This window comes from Pempheris klunzingeri, chromosome 2 (genome assembly GCF_042242105.1).
Source record: "Pempheris klunzingeri isolate RE-2024b chromosome 2, fPemKlu1.hap1, whole genome shotgun sequence".
NCBI classification, from domain to species: domain Eukaryota; kingdom Metazoa; phylum Chordata; class Actinopteri; order Acropomatiformes; family Pempheridae; genus Pempheris; species Pempheris klunzingeri.
This window is the reverse complement of record NC_092013.1, coordinates 2,958,935-2,985,863: the sequence shown is the minus strand read 5'-3', so window position 1 is coordinate 2,985,863 and position 26,929 is coordinate 2,958,935. Positions and strand designations below refer to the sequence as shown.

General features: G+C 46.3%; 1 protein-coding gene across 1 annotated transcript in view; it reads left to right on the top strand.

Annotated features, from left to right (window-relative positions):
- sema3fb (sema domain, immunoglobulin domain (Ig), short basic domain, secreted, (semaphorin) 3Fb) overlaps positions 1-26,929 on the top strand; it is a 51,924-nt gene that overhangs the window by 8,142 nt on the left and 16,853 nt on the right. The window contains exons 2-5 of the mRNA XM_070837062.1: positions 24,249-24,409; positions 24,786-24,848; positions 25,368-25,487; positions 26,837-26,926. Of these exons, the coding sequence (XP_070693163.1) occupies positions 24,249-24,409; positions 24,786-24,848; positions 25,368-25,487; positions 26,837-26,926 (434 nt within the window). The remainder of the gene's footprint in view (positions 1-24,248; positions 24,410-24,785; positions 24,849-25,367; positions 25,488-26,836; positions 26,927-26,929) is intronic.

Genomic DNA, 26,929 nt, shown 5'->3' with positions numbered 1-26,929 from the left:
CCTCCGTGCTTCCAGGCCTGTGGCTCCAGCCCCCTGCGCACCACACCGTCGCCTCCCCGGTCAGACTTTAAGGTACACGAAGCTTCCTCTTTGCTACAAAAAACCCCAAGTCACCACTTGTTCACTCTTGTTCCTGCCTCCCGGCCCTCGAATGGCAACAGCGCTGTGGTCTGAACAGCAAGAGTCACTCCCTGTAGCCTTTGAAGTCATCACCTCAAGAAGAACCTCATATCACTGGCGAATCTCTGAATGGTTTTGTGGGACCTTTTGAGTCTTGCTCTACTTGCTGCTGGCTGGCTGTAGTTTTGTCTATCTTGGAATAAAACTTATTGCTCTGTTGCATATTTCATGTTCCTCTGAATAAGAATGATGACTGTAGAGATATTCTGAAGGAGGAGTGAAAGTGAATGTTTGCTCACAGCCCGTCTCCACGCCTGTGTAGATCCCTGAAGACGTTAAGTATATGGGAGTTTCTCAGAAGGTCAAGTGAGAGGGTGTGACCCTGACTGAGGGGGTCAAGGCCACTGCCCCCTCTGATCTAGGACCTCCACATAATTTCTCACCCTCTGTCAGCGGGGGATTGAATTTCCGATGCGTCTCGCTGCCTCAGAGCCGAGAATCTGGGCCCGCTAATGCAACCTCTCGTCTCTGAGGTGTAAAGTAAATGCACCATGACTTGGGCGGTGCACTGCACTGTAACATCAAAATGAGGCGGAAAGTAATTGTGTGTCATTTACAGATCACAGCCACTGCATTTTCACTGCAAGTACAGCTAAAATTCTTGCGGGACAATCAGTTTGTTAGTAGCTGAGGCAGAAATATCGCACATGTTTGTGCACACTGCAATAACGGAGCAATCACAATCTGTTCCCAACATTTACAACATTTCCTTTACACCTGATAATTTACTATGACTAACAACATGGCGAATGGGATGGTTTGGTGTTTACGAGTCAAAAGACAGAACTTCCAACATCTACAATTTGAATTTCTCATCATATCAGAAGTATTGAGGACTGAAAACAACAGAAGCATCTGTTTGGATCAGCGGCTGGGTTTCACTTTAGGGAACCAAAGGTAGTCACTGATAAAGCAGCTAATGAATTGTCTACAGTTCTCTGGCACGTAATCTGTGTTTCATGTTAATCTTGATAGAGGTTGCACAAATACTGATTACAAAAGTTACGTCAACATGATGCCATGCCAATGATGGTGAAGTCATTTGCTGACATGTGGATTAAGTAAGCATTAAAAAAAAAAAAGGCTGAGTACGTTCAAAGCAGAGCCATAAACGCATCGTATGCACGAATAGGAGTCGTGTATAAATAAACTCTTCATCTGCAGCTTGCTCTCCATGTATGATGTGTCTGGTTGCTGTTAATCAGTAGTTAATCAGTGCAGTTTGCTGCATTGATTAGGCTGGGTTGCGAATCAGATCAAAAGGTGAAACTGAGACTGATCAGAACCAGACCTGGTCTAATTTGGCTTTATGTTACAAGCTCAGAAAATGTGAAGCTACGTGACAAAATACAGGCACAGCAGCATTTTGACCTTTTCTACTCAGTAGTTACAATTCAGTATTTTACGTTAACATGCCAACATATAGTTTTGTCAGAACGTTGGAGGAACAGCAGCCTGTTTTTTGTGAGTAAAACGCAGTCTATCCAGTCATTTTAGCATGTTTGTCGCCGCTTCAAACCTCCTCATCTGGTCAGTAATGAGGTCATATACTATTCCACTTTTGTAAGGGTAAATGAGTCTGTTTGGAAGACACACTGAAGACTTTAGCCCATAAGAGCACTCAGGCATATTACAATGCATGCACTTTGATGCCTTTGTAGTGGTGCGGTTTTGAAATGCTGATTTAGAGATTTCCCTATTGCTGCCTCCTACTTGTCGGTGGAGTAGGTGTTAATTACAATGTGTAGGGATGGACTTTTATTCACATCCATTGAGGCCGGGCTGGGGCCAGCAGTGACCCCCCGACAGGCCGTTTTTGTCAACGACCCATCCTTTCAGGCCCCCTCCTGCGGCCGAGCCTCCTCTTGATTGGTGAAGGAGTGAAAAAAGAGGAACCCTGGCATGCAGTTCCCCTTGTTGTTGTTGTTGTTGTTGTGCGTCGCCCACACACTCTTCCCCCTGTGAAGGTCCTATAGCTGCAGGGGTGTTTGTGTAGGTTTGCCTCTTATTCACAGAAGTTCATTCACTTTATGGGAGACCTGGGGGTGGGCGTCAAACTGGCATCAGGCCTTTTTTGTCAATGAATGCGGCGCACAGCATCCCGCAGGCTTTTCTCTGTGCAGCCTATAGATTCCTCAGTCCAGGTCCAAGGAGCGCCACTGCGGAGCTGCAAAGGGAGGACAGCAGTTAAGAATGGAGGAGAAAAATGAGGTCCTCTCATGGAGGGAAAGTTAAAGTCAAGAGGTGCAAGGGGCACTGTTTCATCCTCCACTCCAGCCTGGCGTCCTGCCAAACCAGCAGTGGGCGAAGTGTTGCAAAATGAAAGCACAGAGGATTATCAGTATAATGTTGGTGAAACTATTTGGTAATTCCCTAATGTTGCTCACTTTGTTCAATCCCTCACCCTCCTTCTTTGATTCTCTGATCTCCCTGCTTGTCTGAGCGGGATGTACACACTCTTGAGTTCTGCTAGTCCTCTCATTGTTTTGTAAATCTCTAAGATGAGAGGGGGCGGCGTCACTGTGTGTGCTGGTTGAGTCCCTGTTTGACTTCTTAACTCAGTTTTCCTGCTTAGTCCTTCAGTCGGGGGATAATGAATACTTTATTGCCACTTTACTGTGTGGATCTTAGTGGCCGTATTTAATTTCCCCCCAGGGACGTCCTGTGGCGTTTCCCAGAGTTTCGGAGCAGCCTACTTTGCATTTCCTTTCTGTGAGAAGACAAACGGGCCTAGAGTCCAAGATGAACTGCTCTGACAGAGGGAGGGTGACACAGAGAAAAGGAGACGGAGAGAGGAAGCGAGGCTCGCTAGGATTTCACTCCTGCTTCTCTCCGAGCTCCGAATCAGTCCTTCAGTCTCTCTCATGGGCTACAAATTGGATCAGGTTTTACCCCCCTCGTCCTCTCCCAACCTTTGTGGTTTTGACAAGCATATGTTTTACCTTCCAGGGTGGAAATAAAAGGTACCAAGGGTACTCGGTGAGGAACGCACTTGCAGAAAATATAGAAGTTTGTTGGATGAGCTTTCGTTGCACACACACACACACACAAAGTCCTGTCAGCAACTGTTCTCTGTTGGACACGTCCGTATTCCGCCACTTAACTGGAGGTCAGCTCCACTGTTGTGTAATCAGGCAGCCGTCCATACATTTGTCACCATTGTGGTTGTATTTCTGCTGCGTTGAATGCTCGAACAAACTTCCAACTCCACCTCAGGTGGGTAATGACTGATATCATCACCCATCTTTGCAACGTTTCTCCTCTTCTGCTCATAACTCTGTCAGACGGAGCTCAGCAACGCAGCTCAACTGTGACGAGTGTTTGCTGTTTTAAAGCCCGTAATTAAGTCAGTTAGCCTCCCCTTTTTTCCGTCATGGTGCCTGACCAGAGAGGGATTCCAGGGGGTCCCAGCGCCCACCTCTGTCACGCGTAGGACCCCGTGGTGAGCGATGGCTTTTTAATGGAGGCCTCCCAGCTGAAGAAAAAAAAGGCCCTCGGTAGTGGAAGCGACCCAAGGGAATATTTAAAAGACTGCCAAAAAGAGCAGCAATGAATAAGCAGCTCTTCCTGTTTTTCTTAAACATGGAAGCAGCATTGAGTAAAGGTAATTGATTGGAACTAATTAGTGGTGGAGAGATAAATGATAGTTAGGTGAGATGCTGCACATTTAATGACACACCGTGGGATGGAATGCACTGCGGGATTAACTCTTCAGCGAGTGCGTCGAGGCCGTGAGCTCACGGTAAAGCTCAGTCATGTGTTTGTGTTTGTGTGTTAATCTCCAGGGCACCTTGGAGAGTGTGGAAACTGTTGGTTAATCAAGTGAATCTGCATGACTTTTGAGTTGTTTTGGAGCTACGTTTCGATTCTGATATATTTTTTCCATCATCTGTGGAGTGTCTGTTTTTGCAGGGTGCTTTCAGGTTATATTGTGGGATCCTGCTGGTTGTGGTCATCAGCTTTGAAGCAGCGGTGCAAACTCTCTCCAGCGAGGACACGCATGTTGTTTTGTTTCGAGATGGAGGACGAACATTGTTGCACCAAAAAAAATAAAAGTAATTATATGGTGATTTATTATGATTCGTATGGTTGAAGGAAAAACAGGCGTGTCCTCTGGCTGGAGCTAAAGCAACAATACAAGAAATCCATCTGAAATTAAATCACCAAGGGAACATAAACCATGGGATTTTTAAATTGTATGCTGTTTGAGTTGCATAATATAAGCTTGTTGTTTTCACCTTGTCAAAACATGGCAGAGAGAGAGAGAGAGAAAAAAAAACTCCTATAGCATCTAAGATCCAAGTTGTGTCAAGTTCTAAAATAGCTTAAACTCGCAGACACCAGAGGGGCTGACAGATGCAGCGATGACTCTTCTTCACAGCTGGAGCCGACCTCTTCATCCTTCTTAGCTCAACACGTCCCCAGTTCTCTCTCTTAGCAACATGCTTTGGCTGCTTGGCAATGCTTGCCTCTTGAGAAGTCAAGAAAATTCGCTTTCATGTGTTAACCGGAGGGGAAGTGTGAAGCAGCTTTGAAAAGAGTTGTCATGACCCCGGACAATCGCTGACACACCTGATAGTTTACCTGTCAGAGAGTTTCCTCTCCTTTTTAATTCTCTATTATAATTTGTAAGTTTACTGTTATGGATGCTTTCATTAAATGTGTGTTGATGCGCCTGCGGACATTATCACTCTCCTGTCAGTGTTTTGCGTCTCTCACATTCTGTTCTATTGCGACCAATCTCCTACAAAGCAATCCCATGTAATTATATGCTATTTCCACTGGAGGTTAAACACACAGGGATGTGCCAGTGTGCAATTAGATCTTTATTCTCTCCAACAATTGAATTCATCAGAAATTAGGATTGGCAAGACGTGTATTTCATGATGGGAAGTTGTGCTGTTAAATGCTCCTGTTCACTGGAACTTGAGGCTGCAGCCTTGGCTCAGACTTCATCCTTCACACGCTTGTTAGGAAATAAAAAAAGGCCCCGTGGTTGATTGTGATAAATATCATCATAGAAAACGAGGCTCTGCCAGCAATACATCATTGTTAACCTCACTGGGCTGTGGCGTGAGTGGATATTTATTACTTATCCCTCCTTCATGTCATGAGTAGTAGTTTGAAAAACTGCTGCTATAAAAGCAATGTATTATCTTATCTGGGGGATACAGAGTGAGTATACAATGATGTACACATGTAGAAATTTAACTCTTTGTTACTGTAATACTACAGTGCGCTCCCAGATCTGTTCTTTCTGTGGCACATAGCAGCTCACCCACATTTTATTGCAGCCAAACCAAGTGTGGTTTATGTAAACTGTGGAATGAATAATGTCCTGGATGTCTTTAAAGGACTATTCCAATATTGCAGGTCTCCTTTAACTACAAATTGCATGCGCTTTACTGCTGACCATAATCCAAACCATGAACCATGACTTTATCATGCTGTCAGACATCCACCGACACCAGCGTGTGGGGAAATCGACTTTAAATTTGTTGGAAATTGGGTCAGCTTTGGTTTTCAGTCAAAAGTATTGCTGCATGTAAAAGAAGTTGAGCGTTAACTTCTGAGTAGCAACATTTTACTGCAAGAAAGAAAACAAATGCACATCTCAAAGACTCACAGTCCATATATTTGGTCTAGAAGTTTAATAAAAATAAAAAGAAGCATTATCTTTATCAGAAATAAATGAAATCTGCTTAGAAGTTAAAAAAACATCGAAATCTAATAACCTGTTGTGTGTTTTGTGAAAGAAAAGAGAGCGGGCAGTGATCCAACGGACATAATTGGTCGTAAACAGACTAAAATATGCATGAGCAGTGGCTTGACCCTTTAATAGCGATGCACACAAATTAATCTCCCGCAGCTCCCAGCGGTGATATACTGCAGTTAATCACTCATTAATCAGAAATATTTTCTTTGCAGTGAACTGTCTCAGGCTGAGATACAAACCGTGCTTCTCTGGCGAATGCTCGACATTCTCGAGACAACCTCGCCCGGGGAGGCAGATTACTCTCTCCCCTCGCAGAGGTTCCACTGGAGCTCTGTTTTGACTTGTCTTTGCTTAATTGCTGTGTCAATTAAAATATTTTTCAGAAACATCATGCGGGCGGGGATCGCGAGAGGCTCTGTTTTGTTCAAAGCTATGCGTTGCCTGCAGTGCTGATGGAGAGAGAGAGAGAGTGAGAGAAAGTGAGGCTGGGTTGCCGGCAGTGAAGGTGGTGAGCAGCCAAACAAAAGAATTAGGTGTGTTTTCCTGTCCAAATCAGATTAACGTATAATTCTGAGATAGCCGTAACGGAGAGCTTCCTTTATCAAGATGTAAATGCAAGGTGCATAAAGCACAGAGATAACGCTCAGCTGGAAGTGCTGTTGATTGAGTGACTGTAGATCTACTGTTGGCCAAAAAAAGAAAGAGAGAGAGAGAGATGGAGCAACTAATAAGAAACGGATGACTCCATGTGTGGAAGTCCTCCTTACCATATAAGTTTAAGCCTGTTTATTGAAAATGATGTGAAGGTTTCTGCTGCATCTACTGTGCGTGAATGATGCCAATGATAACATGCCATATTAAGTGCTCACACATTGGAGCTGAGTTTTGTTCTGTTTGGCAAAGTGTAATAAATCTATAAATGTTGTCTTCTGGGATAAAAAAAGGGCTCGACCCATGACAGATTTCATACCAAATTTATTGTTAATTGCCGAGTGTTGCAGGGCCATGAAGGAGTGTGAGAACAAGGCAGCTCCCTCCTCGGCAGAGTTAGCTGGGTCTTAGTCAAAACTTAGTAGAGACTGAGAGTGGAGCCAGATTTAAATGAGCTTGTAAGGGGTTACAGCGTCACTATGCAGCCACCGTGGTGTAACTGGGCTCCAGAGTTACCAGAGTCTTCCTAATAGTATTATAACCAACTGTGCAGTGTTGTGGTGACTGAAAAGCCTCTAAACTCACAGATCCATCACTCCAGCTGAGCCGCTTAGATCGTTAATCTTCTCCATACCTGTAGTAACACGGCCCCAACCAACACATGTTTTTATTCCATGTTTCATTCCATGTTGGTCTCAACAGCAACTGAGGTCTTAGCTCCAAAGAGGAGCCCTCAAGCTCTGTCAAAGCCGAACATGGCCTCAAACTGGGATAAAGTAGAGATTACTGCAGTGATCTCAGTTACACTTGTCTCCCTCTGGAAAAAAAAAACTTCTGGGCGGGGACCCTCCCCCCCCTCCTCGGTTTCTTGTCTTTACCATCTAGGAATTCACTCTGAACAAAAGCTGTATTTTAGCCACTTTGCAAGTCATACTTCCGACCTCTCCTGTAGCTCATTACCCGCTGCCAGAGCTGCTCAAGAGGAGGGCTGCAGGGTCACAGAGTAGGATATCCTGCCTGTCAGTCAAATGTCAGGGCTGTCAGGTGTGTCTCGCCCTCCCAGAGTTAAACCCAAGTGAGGAAAGACTGACTAGTCATTAAAAATCTCACAGGGAGGCCGAGTTTTGATTTTCGCCGAAGCTCGGTGTATTTCCACAGCTGTCAAGTTGTCCGTATGACTGCTGCCATGTGTGGATGTCACCTCAGGCACGACTGAGCGGAGAGGCAGCTTTCCTCTGGGTTAATGAGGAAGAGGGATGACGGGAGGACAGAGATGAGGAGGATTTGCGTTTCTTTTTTAAAAGTGTTTTCTTTATCTAGACCCATTGCTGACCCCAGGTCGTATGGGATTAATAATGTGACCAGTGAATGGACGCAGAGGAACTTGATTAAATTAAGAGCTCCGGCACACGGGGGGTAGATGCACCACGGGATTAAGAGTGTTTTTTAAGGAAGTGCATGCTGGGGCTGTTCCACTCCTCCTCACAGTCTAGTGGCCGTGAGGGATTGAGGTATTGAAAATGAAAAAATAAGTTACAAGGTTTTTTACAAATTACAAAGATTTTGATGGTTTTTGAAGTTGCTGTTCTTTCTCACCTGAGCAGAGGTGATTAAAAATGCAGATACTGTGTGTGAAGAGACTAAAAGTAAAAGTGAGTGAAAGTACAGGTGCACTCAAATGTCCTCAAAGTATAAAAATAAGAATTAAATTCCATACTTTTTTTTTTTAAACTAAAGCTCTGAATCTGCTCCATCAGCTGGCTCAGCATGGACATCATACTAGACACAACTTTCCTCCGTGGTCGAGTCTCCCTCTCTTGTTTGTTTTGTCTGTCGTGCATGAGATACACCTTTTCCATGTGTCGTTATCATCATCCATTAGTGTGCAATAATGCGCAATGGAAAAAAAATTGCCATTGGAGGGCTGGAGCCAATCCCAGCTGACACTGGGCGAGAGGCGGAGTCCACCCTGGACTGGTCGCCAGTCAATCACAGGAGACAGACGACCACTCACGCTCACACCTACAGGCAGTTTAGAGTCACCAATTAACTTAACCTGTGAGAAAACCCACTCAAGCACAGAGAACATCCAGATTCCTTGATTTGAACCTGGAACCTTCTTGCTGTGAGGCAACAGCACCGCCGCACCACCGTGCCGCCCAGAAGTAAAAACACTGAAGCAGCACCGGCCAATAGGGAAAGCAGGCGAAGGGATGCTGCTGACGAACATGTATTATAGACCAGGAAACTTGTTCGCTCCATATAGACTTCTCATTCACCCTCCTCCTCCTCCTCCTCCTCCTCCTCCTGTGGGCCGTCTCCTCCCCTCCTATTTGCTGCCTTCTGCTGTCATGCCAGCCTCAAAAGCTATAAATGAGCGTGGATTTGGGAGCCTTTCATGGGTTCGTGTAAGGGAGAGCCTTTGTAAGCTTCAAATGTTCGGGGTCAGAGGGAGGCTATCGCGCACCGAGAAGAATCATGTGTGAAGTGCGAGTTTGTTATTGAAACGATAAAAGGAAGTAGTGCAGGATAGTACATCATACTATCCTAGGAGGGAGTGTGCACCCGTCATGTAAGAACACCGAGTGTTCAGAAAGATACGTAAAGCCTCTCTTTTTTTTTGTTACACCTGGTTGTAGTGCAACACCACAGCGCTGACCTCTAAGTGCACTCAGTCTCTCGGAGAGATTGCAGCCTGTGACGGACCATGATGCCCCCCATTAGCTGAGATAAGGCAGGCAAGGGATTGAGAAGCTCAGATCAATGAGTCATTACTGGGAGTGCAGAGCTCTGGACGGCAAACGCTGCCAGAGTGGGATGCTTATAGTCGTGGCTTAGCCGCAACGCATCCCAGCAATCCCTCAGCCGCTTCCCACCAACCTGCGGCGAGGCCGTCCTCGTAGAGAAGCCCAGCAGGATTTTCTCTGGATTAACGGTTGATTCCATGTCAAATATACTATCCAGGAATAATGAGACAAGGCTTCAACCTTTTCACCTGACACTTTTCAGATTGCCCGAGCAGCCAGCAGGTTTATTCCTTTGACATGGTTTACTTTAACTCCCATTTATGGTTTCTGCCTTTCAGAGGAATGCTTGGCTCTCCTGTTCCCCCCCCCCCCCCCCCCCCCCGTCATCTCAGGTGTTCTCATGTGAAAAGAGGATTTAGGTTCTGCTGAAAGGAAAACTGGCTGGTAAATGGTGAATACTTAACAGGTGTGTTTCCATTAAGATCACCATTAAAGGATAGTTCTTTAGAGGGATAAGTGCGGTTTACCACAACTCGAGTCTTATCTTCATAGTTTTTCTTTCCTCTAACAGGGTGATCAGATGATCGGACTGGTTGTAATGACTTTGCCGGAGTATCTCTGCATATAACTGCTTCATCAGGCTCTGCGAAGTGAGTGGACTGGTCTGTTGTGTCGCCATGTTGATCCAGAAAACACTTACCTAGTTGCTGCCTTTGTTTTAGTAGTCTGGGTTGGCGTACTGTGACCCCCCCCCCCCCCCCATCCCGCTCTCCTGCGTCGGCTGCCCATTTAAAATGCATCGTCTCTCCTGAGGATCAATGCTCCCTTAATAGCCAGTCCTCTGTGTTACTCTCTGACTACTTTTTGGCTGATATTGATCAAACTTGAAAGGGGAGCCCTTATGTGAATGTGTGGAAAGTCCTGGTAATCAATGATTGACAGTTGGTATTTCCCTCATCAAGGTCACTTTGCCAATTTCAGCATGTAGAAGAGCTGCGGGCCAATCAAGTGATGAGTGAGAAACGGGGGTTTTGTTTGGTCTCTTCAGATTTTGCCGCACCGGAGGGAGGTCGAGCTGAGAGAATGACTTTCAATCAGAGTAGTACTTCAGCTCCAAGAGCAGGACAGAGCACGGCTGAACAGGGAAACAAGGAAAATCAATCTTTGTGCCACCAGCATATCAGCGCCTGGCTGGACGTAATGCTGCTGTTCCAGTGCACCACTACAGCTACAGCTAAACTGGACTGCTGTTGTTGTGCCGGTGGATTCAGTCAGAATGAGTACATCACACTTCTCAGTGTGTTGTTCTTTGCCATTTGATTCCTGTAACGTACGCACATTGTTGAAAAGAAGACGTATAGCTGCAGCTCATTCACGACAACCTGTGGAGTGGCATTACTGCTCAACCTTCCTCCGCCTGAGGTCACTAAATACATTTTGACAAGCACATTTCCTCTTAATGTGTTGAAATAAAAGCTGCAGTCCTGCAGAGGGGGTGGGGGTGGGGGGGTCAGCACCAGGTAACACCCATCAAATTCCCCACTTCTGACCTCCCTATGTAAGATTACATGTCTGTGTTCAGACCCGCTGCAGAGTTTTTGTCCTCGAAGGCCCCACTTCTTCGCCGTAATTCTGTTTGACTGGGAATGTGAGAGAAGAGGCGAAACCTCCCCTGATTTAGAAAGCATATTGCCTGAGTTGGGAAAGAAATGAAGTGTTTATGGTGGGGCAAGAAGAGGCCGTGCTGGGGGCGGGGGGGGGGTTTGACAGGAAGAGAATGGGGATGCTTTGGCTGTGTGTCTCTTTTCCTCTCCGAGGGATGAGGATTTGGTTCAACATTGCCAAAGCAAACACCTCCATATTCCACCTCAGAGGAACAAATAGGAACCTTTCACACGCTTCTTGCTTTCACCTACCTCATTTCTGCTTGGTTTGCCGTTGGGTTTTTTGCTCTGCTGTAACGGACGCTGAGCAGTCGTGTCCGTTAAAAGCACGGTTGCATCTCATGGTAACATCGTGTTTAAACTTCTCCAGCTGCCGCATGTCTAAACCATCACGAGACACACTTGTTGTGTGCGAGGTGCTTTACTTTGCGTGCTTTTATATGCATGCTATGGATATTATCTGTACGTGTGTGAGAGACAGAGGGATGAGGTCCAAGAAGACACACACACACACACACACACACACACACACACACACACACACACTCTCCCTGTCACCCACTCTGTCTGCTCCTCTCTTTATCCATCTCCTGCAGCTATCAGGCTGATTTTATCAGCCTGTTAGCTGCAGGGAGATTACCAGTGACAAACTGGGATGGCTAAATCGGCTTGGTAAACTCGGTGACCCTGCAAATCACCCCCCCCCCCCCCCCCCCCCTCCCTTCCTCCCTGCCCCCCTGTGCCACCATCTCCTTAACACCACCTTACATGGGCGTAGAGTGTGGTCTGCCAAAAAAAAACAGAAAGTCTTAACAAAGATAAAACTTAGAGGAAATATCTAGATGAGGACTGAATTGAAAAAAGAGCCGATGTGTTGTGCTCATGTAGAGCAAGTTACTTAAATTAAATGGAATTTGTTAATAACAATTGCTATTTATGAACACGATCCAGTTATTAATTTGTAGATGCTCCAGAACTCTGAATTACATTTGAAGAAATGTTTTTACATGAACTAAAATAGAACCAGTCAAAAGACCCAGAAACATAAATTGGTCATTTGGGGACAACGTCTCCCATCAGAATGATTACTCCCGTCTTAAGGGAACCTATTATCTTGCTCTGACTCAGAAAGAGGATAAGAGCGCAGAGCCTTAGAAGGCCCTTTAAAACGACCGTGGTTTACGAACAGCAGGCTTATAGCATCGGAGAGCGACGATGGAATCAGTGACTTTTGCTCTTCACTGTAACCTCCGAACAGATCTCCTTTAGTGGTGAGAGAGATTGTTTAAATATGGGGATATTTTCAGACAGAGGCCTGGAAGGCGCTCATAGCGTTGCGCTCGGTCGTTCACATGAGCAGCGACAGAAATAGCCGTGTCCAGAATGAAAAAAAGAGAGAGAAGTTCAAACCCTTGCGCCGTTCTCTCCTCTGCGCAGCGGCCCGATCGCTGCAGGAGGTGGGGGTGAATGTTGAATATTCGGTTTCAGAGGTACAAATTGTCGCACACGGACGACGTGATGTCAGGAAAGCGTGCGACCATCGGACAAGCGCTTCTGACGACGCATACTTGACGGCTTTACCCCCGTGACCCTCCATTCCCATGGGAGCATGTGGTGGAGATGAAGACCTATTTGGGGCTTCCCCTGGCTGACGGGCCCGGCGAGCCAGTGGCAGCCAAAAACACAAAGCTGTTTAGAAAAGGCTAATCACCTTCATTTCAGATGAGCGCCCTCTCAATAGAGAAAGTAAGTGATGAAACAAAATGCGATGACTCTGCTGACATACGCGTGGAAATATGGGATTTGTCTTCTAATCCCATTTCCTGTCCCCAAGGCCTGGGAATCAGGGGCGCATCGGAACTCAACCGATGGCCTGCCTCTGTTCAAAGAAGGGATGAACGAGAGGGATGTCCTATTAGCCCTCTGCTTCCGTCAACACGATCTGCCTCTCGTCGAGCGTGACTGACAATAGGCCCGGAGAAACTCTGCACGGCAGATGTAGTGGTAAAGGCTTTCCTGCCCCAATTCAGAACTTCTTCTTCTTCATCCTGCCCCCCAAGGAACAGGAAGATGAGCGCTGAGATGGCACCGTGCACACTTACTCAGCATGGAGGAGCAGTGGGAGCCCGGTGGGAGGAAGAGACCTGGAGCAGAGCCACAATGGCTGCCGTCACAATCTGTCCCGTCCTCTTGTCATTCTCAGGAAGGGGCTGGAACAACTGGCCTCCCACACCGTGACCCCACACAGCTGCAACAAATAAGGCATTCATAACCACGGGGCATGATAGTGGGCCACTGGTGTCACACACATCAGGCTGCTATATCCTGTGTCTGTTCAGCTGTAAATCTTCCACTAGCCTGTCAGGACGCACCTGAGAGACACAGAGGTGTATTGTGGAGGCATTTTTTAGTGCTCCCTCCTTCTTTGGGTGGAAATTACTCGGACTGCAGCAGAATCAGTCTTTACCGGAGCGGAAAACAGTCAACATGAAGTTAATAATAGTAAAAAAATAATTAAAACCTTCGCTGGAAGTTAGCCTGTGGCAGTTAAAGGCTTCCAGTTTGATGCCCTTTGATTTGTTGTGTGTAATATATTCTCTGTCATACCTTTTAAATATCACAAAGATCAACATTTAATAACAGGTTTGAAGAGACAGTATCATTCATGATGAAAAGTAAATATTTTCCTATGGAGACCCCCCTGAGCAGATTCTTTCAAAAATGACAGATCCACTGTAGATTCAGGCATCAAAAACATCACTTTGTTGTGGAAATTTGACAACAGCTTTGGAATATAACTGAACTTAGAGGGTGAATTTGTGGCATCAAGTGTTATGAGACATTCAGCTCTAATGGGCTAATGTCCTTAAAACAATCCTCCAGTCTGTCTCCCATAAGCACAGCAGGGTTTCACTATTCTTTCCTTCCACCGGTCCCCTAGAGCCTGAGTTTAGGACCTCTTCATTCTCACTAGCCTTAACATTTTACAGCGAGAGAGAAGGAGACTGAGGGAGATCCATCTTCATTACGACAAGGCTGTTCTGGTCGTATAGCTGACACAGCTCCCAGGTGCTCACATCCCCTGGAACCAGACCACTAGAGTGTGTCTCTGCCTCTGAGTGAGTCCAGTATGGGAGGATTATGGTCTGACATAGAGCTGAGACATGCCAGGTTAAGATAAGTGAGACTAAAGGCAGCAGGACTTTGTGTTTAGTCTTTGTGGTCGCTCCCTCGAAGTTCTCCCGTTAGTTCTGCATTTCTGTTCTTTGTTCCGCTGGTACAAACACTTGTGCGTGTACTTGCCTGCCGCCTCCTCTGGCTCCTGCACTAAATCACCTTTAAATTAATTTACCATGCTAAATTTACGGAGGAAACCAGAAGGTATGCACATAACTGTGGCCAGACAGACACCATATAGCAGTGATTCATTGGTTCACGGGTGAAGTAAATCACAGTCTTGGTGCGTGTGGATCTTCGCCGATCTGGATCTCAGGGACTGGAAGTGTGATGGCAGAGAGGTTATACAACAATGAGCCCTGTGAGTCATGCTGGATTTATACTTCCTCTCCCTCTTTCTTTTCTTTTCCCCTGTTGGACACAGGCCTGTTGCGATTCTAGACAGGCCGTTCAGTAATGCCACTTTACCCCAGGCAATCTCTGTTTCCTGATTCCACTCAGCCTGAGGAGAGATAACCCTGACCCTGAGCTAATCCCAGATTAAACCAGAACATAAAGCGCTGCCACTGCTGCCCAGCGACCTCTGACCTCCTCACGTCTCCCGGCCCAGGCTGCAGCAGCCCTACTGACCGGCACTTCTAAAAGCGAGTCAGGGCATTTGTACAGGATTTTAAGAGCTCTCTTTTAAATGGAAGCAGCAACCAGTGCCTTTTTCGACAGAGTCTCCTGTGACTGAAAAATGTGGTCGATTCCCAACAACAGTCGGTGTGTAGAGGTTGCAGAAGGATTGCGGGAATTGACATTTGGGGCGGGAACAAGGCGAGATGTGTCGGTGTCGAGCTGGAGACTGTTAATAAAACACATGTCAGTTAAAACAGAGTCATGTTTGTGCAGATGTGTGCGATTAGATCTCAGACTCTCGGGGGAGGATCTCCTTCCCAACCGCTTCTCCACATTTCACATCCTCCTCAGCTGGATCTCCACCTTTTTATACGTTTCCGCTAGATGGAGGGAGAAAGGTGTGCATTTGTTTGGAGAGAGCGTTATTGGCTTTAATTGTATTAAGGGTTCTGGTGTGAGGAGAGGATTACAGGAGGACGGACAGTGAAGGTGTTTGTGATTTAAGTTTTGCTCATAGATTTGATCTCCTTCTTGTGTCGTTCAACTGATTCTGCACCAGAGCACATCTGTCTGCTGTTACAGGAGTTTACATTAGAGTGGAGACAAATGTCCACCTCCTCCCCCGCCCCCCTCACCCCCCTCACCCTCTCTGCCTGTCCATCAGCGTGCAGGGCTTGGCAGGCAGCAGGAGAGGGGCTTAGGTGATGGGAGCCAGAGGCCCTGTGATAAGGCCATCTCTCCGCATGAGAGCTCATCAGAGCTGACAGTGAATACAAATTGGTGCCATTAGCAAGGGGGAGTGGTCGGACCGAGGAGAGGCACTACAGTGGCTCCTAATTATAGAGCGGGTGAGCCCCCCAGGTCAGCGGGGGAGTGGCGAGCTGCGGGGGGGGGTGCAGCGGTAACGAGGTGGCGATGGTGGTAAACACTGAGGTGTCATGTCTCACAGAGCATCATGGTGCAACTTCTGGATACTCGGAGGTCAGAAGTGGTGGTTAATGATGTGTGATGTGAGAGCGCTTTTAGTGCGGATCCATTATGACGGATCACATTCAACATGTGTTGAGACAAGAGAGGGTCACGTCTTTTCCCTGATGAGGGAGCTCACAGCAACAGAGTACAAACAACATGCCATGAATAGCTATTAGTGGCTTCATCTTATTGTGGCTTAACGGAGGATGAAGCCAAATCACTTTTAGTCTGACGTACAATCATAATTAGATTCAGTGTCAGAAAGGAGCGACACATCTGATCATGTTTATCATAAATCTGTAGGTATGTGGGGTCCCGATGTTGCGTCAGGTGAGGTAATGTAGGTAAACTTTCATCACAGTGAAGGTTGAACCAGACAACAAAGCAGAAGTGTTGCCCATCATCTGTGTTTGAAGTGTCTAACACCCCTCCCCTGACACCGTACCAACACCGGAATTGGGGCTGCATCTGACAGTTTCTGACAATGACTTCATCCCGTGATTGACCAGGTGTGTGCGCCGAGATGAAAAAGCACACAGGACTTGAATGTCTCTCTTCAGCTCTCTTTTTTTTTTCTGTTTTCACACAACTACTTTAGATTTTTCATGTGTGTGAATGAGCGCAACACTGTGACCGCTTCTCTGCTCAAGGCTGGACAAAGGAGGGAAGGCCTCACATGACTTTTAACTAAAAACAGTGGTCACGTGACCTGTCATACATATTCATTTGGTTCGAGCACACGCCTGCCTTCATGCTAGTAAATGCATTCAAAGTAAAGATATTTATCCAATTGTGAAGACAACCTTTGATCTGCTACTGACTTGGCAGGTGTACGGCTGTTGTGTGAAGTGATTTTGGATATGAAATGCTAAAGATATAATTAAAAGAAAAACATCTAGCAGATCTCGACCTCTCCAATATGGCCGCCTCTCTACCTCAGACGTGTGTGTGCAGAACAGAGGACTGTTCACTGCTCACTGTGTGTTGGCTCAGGGAGTGTCGAGTGTGAAGTCGATCGGATGAGCGGTTCTCCACAATGCAGCAAGCAGCACATCCATGGCCAAGATATCGGCACACTCCAAATGGGCACGTGCTGCAAACGGCTGCAGGCTCAGAGCAGGCGCCGCACTAGTTGGGTGATGATTCTGAGCTCAGACTGAAAAATATGAATGTTTCATTCAAAATATGCTATAAAGTCTTTTTATTAGGGGAACCAGGATGAATAACTGGTTATTGTTCCAGTACGGCACTTGATGTCATGGCTAATTTCACCAAGTGTGAAGTAAGATGATTGCAAGCAAAGTTGAGGCTTTGTATGTACGGGGCAGGTGTTTGCATAGGCATGCTGTTATGTCTGTGTTTTCTCTCCTAGCAGCAAGCTGCAGAGCCTGCCTCTCCACCAAGATGCACACACACACACACAATGACACACACAGAGCATTCAGCGAAGCTTGACCACGTTGCTGAGAGCACATCACAAAAGATTACCATTCCACTCTTTGGCATTACCAGTGGGTCAGATCATATCTCCGTGCCCTTGCTTATTTGCTATCTGCTGAATGACGCGTCCTATCTGATGTGACACAGCGGCCGTGCCTCTGACCGCTTTTATTATCCTCCGTCCCGCGGAGTGACTAAGCCGAGGCGAGCAGCTGCTGCGTTCGCATGCTGTTATCGTTCCTTTTCATTTAGCAGCGCGGCTAACCTCATACCCACTCTCCAGTAATCACACAGGCATTCTTTAACAACTGTGTCACTTCTCTACTGGCTTTGAAGCGTGCAGCTTACACAAACCCAAATAAGTCCTGTAAATGTTTGACGTGAAGACAAGTTGTGTTGAAAGGAGCTGTTGAAGGAGAGCGAGGGAAGGCGGTGTGGGCCCAGAGCGTCGCTGATTAGAAGTTACTCTGCTTACAAGACATCAGCGCAGGTGTCAGTTTAGCCATCCAGCAGCCGCCCATGTGCACGAGAGGGCTTCTTTAATCTCCATCGTCATGTTTGAGAACTCAGTGATCGCCCCTATATTAGACACTTCCTTATCCCGCAGATACAGGAAATCACTGTGAGAACGTTTTGCTAGATTAAGATAAGAGAAAGAACCACAGATAAAGGCATCTGGATATAAGCCAACACCAGTCCTGCTGTAGGAGTGATGTAGTACATTCTCTCAGACTTTTAAAAAAAATAAACAAACTGTATTCAGGGGGAAAAAAAAAAAACTCATCTAAACTAATTTGGTGGATTGTTCACACAGAAGGCTGGTGTACAAGACGATCATATTTTTTACGGCTTTGTCAGGACATTTTGTAGGAAGGTGCAAATTCATTTACACCCAACAGTTAAATACCACACAGCAAGTGGACGTGCTCAAATAAAAACTGCATTTGCTTTAACCAAACAGTACTTTTCACAACTTGCTCACAATCAGACCAAAGCATCACCCGCAGAAAAGCCCAGAACCGAGAACAATTGGCACGTTTCTAATAGCTGAGTAAACAGAAATCTGCTAAAGCAACATCAGGAGGCCATGTTACGGGAGGATGAAGACAGATTGACGCGGTCCTCCCTGATCACACAGCGGATAGCAGCTGCCTGTGCTGTGCGCTCAGCCTGCTAGTCCATCAAACAGAGCAAACTACCTGTGCTTGAGAGCAAATGCACCTTTATGCAGCTACATGGGCAGAGGACTCTTCCCAAATTTCACCAAGTAAGACCAAATTAATAAAAATGTCGAGCAAGCCTCTTAAACCTGCGGCACTGTCGCCTGTGGCGTCGCAACTCATTACTGCTCCTTGTTAAATGTCGGCCCAACTGCCAACCAGGCAACCTTGCGGTTTTCCCAAAAAAAAAAAAGATGCCTCTGAAGCTATTTAGTGCAGAGCTCCATCGATGCTGCTGAAATGAAGTGTGCCTTCTGAAGAGCAATAAGACTTAAGTCTTAACGGGAGTTTTCCTGCTCTGCATTGACAGCATTCAAAATATTTGGCCAGGATTCCTGACAAGCACTGCCTTTGATGTTGGAGAGCATGCCACCTCTTTCCCCCCCCCATCTTAAACACCCAAATTATCACTCCTGCCACTCTGGTGTGTCTGAACGAACACACCTCTTTCTGACGGTTTGGAAACTGCCTCAGGACACTGCTTAGGTAGTGCAGCTTGTTTATGACATGCCGGGGGCCAACAGGGTGATTCTGGCACTTTATTACACAACCTATTTATCCAATACAACATTTTATTACAACGGCATAGATGGTAGCTCATGTGGCCCAGCTTTAGTGCCTCACTGTCATCTCACCGTGGACAGAAGGACGGGCCGATGTTGTGGCTGCAGTTTCTAATTATCAGCCGCACGTCCCACAAGGGAAAACCACAGACCCGCGAACCGAGCAGGTGATTGCTACACACTTGGCTCCACATTGCTCATCGCTTCTTTCCTGTTCAGTGTCAGAGCAGCAGACCGCAAACTTTGGTCTCTTCCCATCACCATCCCCCATCTTCTTTACCTTCAGTCATGCTCTATAGGGAGTAGCGCAGGCTTCAAGCAGCAACATGCTCTGCACTGTCACTGGCAGCGGCCTGCACTTTTAATTTACCCAATTTGAAACCTGAGAAATATGCAGCGGGGTGGAACACCCATATCAGTGTCATGTAGCGAGTGTGTGCTGCACTGTCAAGAGGCAGGATGTGTATTTACTCCCTGTAAACTCACTCTCTCTCTCTTCGATGTTTTGTTTAAACACACAGTCCAGAGTTTTCCATGATCCAATCACTTCCCTGATGCCTCTGGTGAATTTGCCAGGAAAGTTATGAGTGGGGTGGGCTGTGCACTGTTAAGTCGCGCTGCATGCAGTAATCGTTCCTTAATGATGGGAAGTTCTGATGTTACCAGCGGAGTAGGATGCATTAACCGCTGAAAACGATACATGAAATCCTGTCTCCTCTTTCGCGTGTGTGACAGCATGGTGGGGAAAGCATGTCATATAAGACAGCATTAACCAGTGTGCTGTCTTACTGCAGGAGATGTGATCTTGAGAGTGCAACACATGCCAGTGAACTTTTCCTGCTCAAACATATTTCCAAAGTAAACTTGGCCCGTTGGCTATTAATTTAAGATGGAGAGATGTGCTATAACATGCAGGCCTGCAGCTCCGGAGATCACCGTCAGCAGCCAAGTATTCTCTCAGGAGGAGGAGGGCTGGCTCAGTCTGACAGTGAAGCATGTCTCTCCTCTGTGCCTCCATACCTCATTTAACCAGCCAAGCTGGCAAAAATTACATTCTTATTTATAATGGTCCGAGGAAGGGGCTGCAATGGGGACAGTGGGACACGTCTAGTACTTCCCAGTACAACCACTGTATTGTTCTGCAGACCACCGACCAGCTCAGGGTTTAGCAAGAAATACTCTCGAGCAAGTCTGCAAACACGCATGTATACATGTTAATTTTCACACTGGAAGACCAAACCAGAATTAACAGGCACTCACAGCAACCTGTTTTCAATCTGAGAAAATAAATCTAATGAATGCAGTAAAAATATAGTAGCCAATAAACATAGTAAACCATCTGTGCTCTTTTCACTATTTGGCTCCTTGTTTTAAAGTTGGCCCAGCGTTTATGCTACTGGACAGACTTCCTTCCTCAACAGATCAGCGTTTTCTTTCATGCAAACACCATATTTATAGTTCAGATTTTGCAATTGTACATGCAGCCTCAGAACCGTAGACACGGAGCGGTCTCATAGTGTTTTCAACCATCAGTACTGGATTTCACTTTGCAGATTTTCTACAAGGAAGGTCACACCTTTATTTCAGTAAAAACACTAATACAGCAATATAGAAATACTACAAGTGAACGACTTCCATTTTATTAGCTACTTGTGCTTAAAATAGTAAAATCATTATCCAGAGAAATGTCTCCTGTGACTGATATCATATTATATGTGTAAAACATTAACAGTTTGTTAATAGTGATGCATCGATGTGCTAGTTTGAACTACTTTCTGTACAGTAGGAAGCACAGTGCAGTGAGGGGTCATGAGCCGATTAGTGGGTCAGAAATAAGAGAAAATATAATATAATAAATAAATGTTTTTTCTCATGCAACTCATAGACACCTGAAACATTTCAAAGGGGCCACAGATTCTGTTTTTGTTTTGATATTTTACAAAGTAGTTGCATTTTTGCTTATGGTGTGTAAAATCTTCGTCAGTTAAGTGATGACGAGTAAAGCATTTGCTTGTGAAATAAAGCGATGTGGAGTAGTATGGGAATAAAGTTGGAACTAATATGTGTAGTCACCGTCCACCACTGGTTATGTATCAAGCACTCCTTACCGGCAGCTCATTGTTCTTATCAGTCGGCTCTGATGCTGACATTAAACTAGAATGTGTTCAGGACTCGGCTTACGCAGACAGAAAGCCTTCTTACAGCCAGAGCGGAGTGTTGAGTTGTGGGAACCGGCAGCCGGCTGTGTCAGCCAGCAGCACCTTGAGATGCTGGGAGAGAGGAGAGGATTGTCTGTGCTCAGCAGACTGGAGAGGGAAGGACCGGATTGCCTCTCACTAGTGGACTATAGAGGTCTGAGCTCTCGCACTTAACTTTGCCTGTACTACTGCTTGTGCACATGAACAAGAAACATTGACCAAGAGAAAAAAAAAATTAAGGGAGGTCTCATAAACTGACCTGTTCTCATTTGTGCGCTGCTGCAGGCGCACTAGCGTAAAGATGTCAATGAGCAAAGGGAGAGACATTGAGTGCGAGGATCAGGTTCCCTCACCGGCTTACTTTCACCTCTAATAGAGGCATTGCCATTCCACAGGGGGAAGCGGTGCGTTCTCGAAACAAAGCGCCTGCTGTGTGTGCGCAGACCCCCCAGAGTGAACCTAAACCGTACACACAGTAATGGGCTACTTTAAGAGTTTATCTGGCTCTAATAGACACACTCGTACGCTGCTCCCAGCCTCTAAATCTCCAGGATAAGTCTGTGTGCGCGGAAAATGCTGTCATGCCCTAATGTGGCTGACAAAGAGCACAGTAGTTCAGCCTCGCTGAGCCTTTTCCTGTTCAAAATTGTAATCTCCTACCGTGAGTATGTAGTTGTGTGTTGCGGAGGAAACAGTGGAGTGAGTGTGCAGTGGAATATATCTGAGCTCAGGTTCAATAGATCGGGGTTCGTTTTGCAAATTTAATCTACCTTCACTTGAAGCTTCAGAACAAATTCCTACAAAATTTCTCTCTATTTTTTTTCAATGTAAGAAACAAGAGCCACTCCTCTGCACCAGTGTTGATCTGGCACACAGCAGCCCTGCATGTCTCTCCAAGCTGATTGTGACTGGGTGTTTGCCTGGCACCGGTCTCAGTCCAGAGACCTGCTGGGCTTGTTTCCACAGGCGGCCTGCCCTCTGGGGCAGCGTAGCAGCCGAGCTCAGTCTGCTGCCATTATACCTCCTCGATCAACATTTCATAGGAGCACAATGCCGTGTGCCCTGCCTGAGGCGAGGGTTGACTTTGGGACTGAGCGGAGAGAGGCTGACAGGGTGGTGGGAGATCTAGAGTCTAAAAGCTAGAATGACTGCACACTTTTTGCACCAGATTCTTTTGCTCTTTCTTTATCTTTGTTTTTAACGTCACGGTGAGCGATGCACTACGGCTGACGTCTACAAAAACACCTAGCAGGACTTAGATATGTGAGGAAAGTCGTTCCATCAGAGATCATTACAGCGGGGCATGCAGCGGAGTACATTCAGACCAGACTGTGTGTGTTTGTTTCTTAATGTGCGGCTCTCTATAGGGTGTGTTGTTGCTATGCGCTGTTCACATTCCCTGTTCAGCTGACAGATGGTGCCATCCAGCTACTCTTTGACAGCAAACACACACTGAGGAGTCGCTGACAACCTGCGTCACGAAGGGCTTTGACTAGCCCTTGTCTAAGTGTGTGTGTGTGTGTGTGTGTGTGTGTGTGTGTGTGTGTGTGTGTGTGTGTGTGCAATGCGTTCTTATCCGGTGTGTTGAACTCCATTCTCACACACACATAAACACAGCAGGAGTATATGGGGACTCATCATTCAACTTAAGTCTCCAACACAAATAATCACAGGGTCCGACCACATGTTGCAGCTCCTCTGCTCCGGGCTCTGACAGCTGTCAGTCACTCCGCTGACCTGTAAACATTCCTTTGGTGGGCACAGTTATTAAATCAAACTGTACAAATATAGCAAATCTAATGCTATTAATCATTGCTTATTGACACAACCCTGTTTTAAATTTAGATCTGGCTGCAAAGACTGGTAATATCAGATTCCATAGAGAGTGTGTTTAAAAAGGTCTCTAGTTGGTGTTTATTTTAAGGCCCAGTGGTGGACACGTTGATGGCTTTGCATGCTTTGGCGTCCAGACTTCTTTCACAGAACCACCCAACAACCTCACGGGAATGTGTCTCAGTCACTTCAAACATGACTGCACACACAGAGCTTGCAAAAAAACATGTGGTTATTTATCTACTGCCTGAAAGATTTTCAAATCTTGAGATGGCTCCTATTTTTATAAGTCTGGGTGATGCTTTTATGGTCCGACACCCCACGTTGAATACATTTCGCACTTCCTACCTTTTTATTATTTACTGGCATACCTCTGAACTGATATATCATTTGTAAACAGTCACACAAAGCTAACTGTATTTGACAGTTTATCTTCTGGTTTCCTTTCACCACATTTTTGGCTGCTGAATCAACACAAAAGAACTTGGGGTAACCTCAAAGTGTCGCTCCCTGTTTCAGCTCTCTGTGGTCTGTTGGCTGTAGAATAAAGCTAAACAGTGAAATGGGACTTTCCTGCTGTTTGAGTGAAACCTCTGTGTTTGTCCAACAATATGTGAATGCCACCCTCTAATGCCTCTCCCCTATAGATTGTAGAGGAGTGTGTTTGCCTATGGAGTGGCATGGGGCCATTGCTGTCTTAGCGGTGGCCTCTCGGCCCTGCCTGTACGTGGTTGCTGAACCGAGAAGAACATATGAAACAAACACTTAAACACAGAGCCGTTGGAAGATTGGGTTACTCTCGACATGAGAGGACGTGTCGACTGCATTGTGTTACTAAATGTGCATGCTCCTCTGACCTTCAGAGTGTTCAAGTGGAAATGGAGAAGTTTAAACCCACCTAAACTCAGTATATCCAATGTACCCAGCCCTTTATATGATATGAATATATAGTAAACATCATATCTAACTATCAAACTGCTTCCGACTGGAAGTCACTGACACCCGAAGATGAGAGACCTCCTAGATCTTCTGATCCACTCAGGCGGCATTAAGCCATCAACACAGTGTGACAGACACTCAGTAGCACTTGTCTCTAATGTGTGGTGTTAAGTTACAACAGTGTTGGTGGAAAACCATCAGATAGCTCCACACAGGAATGCAGGAGTGGCATGAGGAATGTGTGCATGCATGTGTGTGTGTGTGTGTGTGAAAATGTGCATGTGCACCACAGCTGTCATTAATTGATGTATTTCCATCTCCACACAGAGCTGAGATCCACTGGCACTGCTCATCACTTCGCCTACCTCCTCAACACGTCCGACTACCGGATCCTGCGTATGGATGAGGACCACGACCGCATGTATGTCGGCAGCAAGGACCACATCCTGTCCCTGGACCTCCATGACATCAACAAGGACCCACATATCGTAAGACCATTCCCCTGCTTCCCTCACCCAAAACTCTGGCCCCTCGAATGGGCTGTTGCACTGAGATGAAGCAAGCGTCTTTACCTCAGCGCTACAACAGTTGCCCCCCTGGGAAGAATATTCTGCTCTATTGCCCCAGCAGCAGCCATGTTGGTTAGCTCACATTTAGTTTTTGTTGGAGTTCACTTTTTTCTGGTGTCGGGTCATTAAAGCACTGTAATTGTGTTATGACAATTCCAAAAGGACTAGTTTTAGCCTGGGTGGATATCCCTTTTGCAATTTTAGCCCAGAAATCTCATAAATGCCAGTGATGTATAACGGGTTGGACCGTAACTATAAAATGTCCTCTGTCCCCCCCCCCCTCTCCCCCTGGCAGATCCACTGGCCAGTGTCCGAACGAAGAAGGATGGAGTGCCTTGTGAGTGGGAAGGACGCCAACGTAAGTACGCCAGTTGACAGCTCTCGTAACCTCAGCAGGGTCGTTCGACTGAGGTGATTTCCATCAACTTAATAGGCCAAAAACAGAAAATATGTAGTTTTTCTGTTGCAAAGCGTTAAAAAGCATACAGCTCCCTCCATTGTGCACGTTGGTTTTTAATGTGAAGAATCTGTATAAAATGGCACTCACCTGTGGGGTTCAGACTTGGCCCAGTAAAAGCGCTGGTTGCCTTCTGTCTAGCCAAGCAGACAGGAATGGATTGGAGCAGAGGAGCCCAGTCAATCTCACCGTCGTCCTCTCTGCCAGGCCAGGGTGGGGAGCATAACACTGCTGGCTGATAGTTTGATATATTCTCCAAATATGTGTGGAAGCACAGAAATACTGGCTTATTTTTAGTTACTTAAACCTGAGCGTTCGGTAAATCGGCGGGAGGTGGACGAATAAAATGTGGCTATGAATGATTTTTCATTTAGACATCCTTTGCGGTGTGTTGCAACTGACTCTTTGTGTCTCCTCCAGGAGGAGTGTGCAAACTTCATCCGTCTGATCGAGCCATGGAACCGGACTCAACTGTACGTCTGCGGGACAGGAGCTTACAATCCAGTCTGTACCTTCGTCAACCGCGGACGAAAACCTCAGGTTAGGATTAAAGATGTACGAGCCGAGGAGGCGATCTCTCGGCACACCGGCGCAGCAAACGGCTTTCTCCATCTGTATCATAAATGGCGTAGCTTGACCGCTCCTTTTCTTTCTCTTGCCCACGTTCTTACTCTCCATCCACCTTACGCTAGGTTTACAATGATTTCCCTCCATCATTAAGCCCAGGTACCATGTCTCTGCGTCTGGCAAAGCAGCCAGCACAGCTTCACCAGCACACAGCTGTCATCCCCAGTGAGCTATTAAAGCTACTCTGTTTAGTCTCAGCCTTTAATGGGACCTCTTGAATTTCCTAAAGCCGGCCAGGCATCACTACCTCTCCATACTCCCCTTTAACACCTCACTCTTCTTTAAATATCACACTTGGTCCCTAATGATTACCAGGGGACTTTTTAAAAAGGGATAAATAAAAAGTAAATTTCCCTTCAGAGCCTCCCTCGAGATGTACAGTACGCCGCAGAGAACTTGCAACGACAAGCACGGCTTGCACGAGTCCCCTGTTGCATCCGGTTCCTACATGACCCCTTTACTAACGAAGGGCCTCCATCCATTCACTCACTCCATCCACCCCTTCATGCATCCATCCAGGCCACCCGCCAGCCTCCACCATGTGAGACGTCGGGTAATTGGAAGTGGGAGCTCCCATTATGGGGTGCCAGTGGAATGTTCCAGTTCTAGTCCATTAATGAGAGGGTTGTTTTTTTTCTCCGTCACATAGTACAGACAGGTCCGAGTCGCCCCCCCCCACCCCCCAGTGAGCACCTTTCTCAGCTGGGCTGGGAAGTTAACTATGATTGCAAACACATGAAACGATACACTCCACACAGACGTATACACATACATATCCTGACACACTTAACAAATGTTGGTTGTCATTATTAATTCAACATTCAGAAGGATTGTTTTCATTTGATTTGACCTCTGCGGGGTTTATTCTTAAATTCTCGAGTGCTGTGAGGCTCGTAGCTTTTGTACATGGCAATAGCCAAATGTTTTGCTTTGGCAGCAGCAGCTTTGAGGGGAATGTATGTAGCATACTGTGAGAGCCTTTATTGATTTAACCACAGGATAGAGAATTATTATTGTTGCCTTTTCCACCATCTGGTCAAATAAAGCTACACACATTCCCTGCACATTCTTGCACACTCGCATACATTTAGTTTTCCTCATGCACTTGCACTATGTGCATTTCATTAGTTTGTTTGGGGAGTTCCTCATCTTGTCTGGAAGTCAGGACAGATTCAAGCGATCCAAATGGAGGTCAGGAAGGTCCTTGATCCTTCGTCATCAGTGGCGTAACATCCAGACTGTGTTGCTGTCTCTTGTTTTAGACATCCATGTATCTGCAGATGGCCCAGGCCAGAGGAAGGGCTAGCCGCGCAGCTGAACCCAGCGCGGTGCACGAGACACTTGGACTAAAGGTG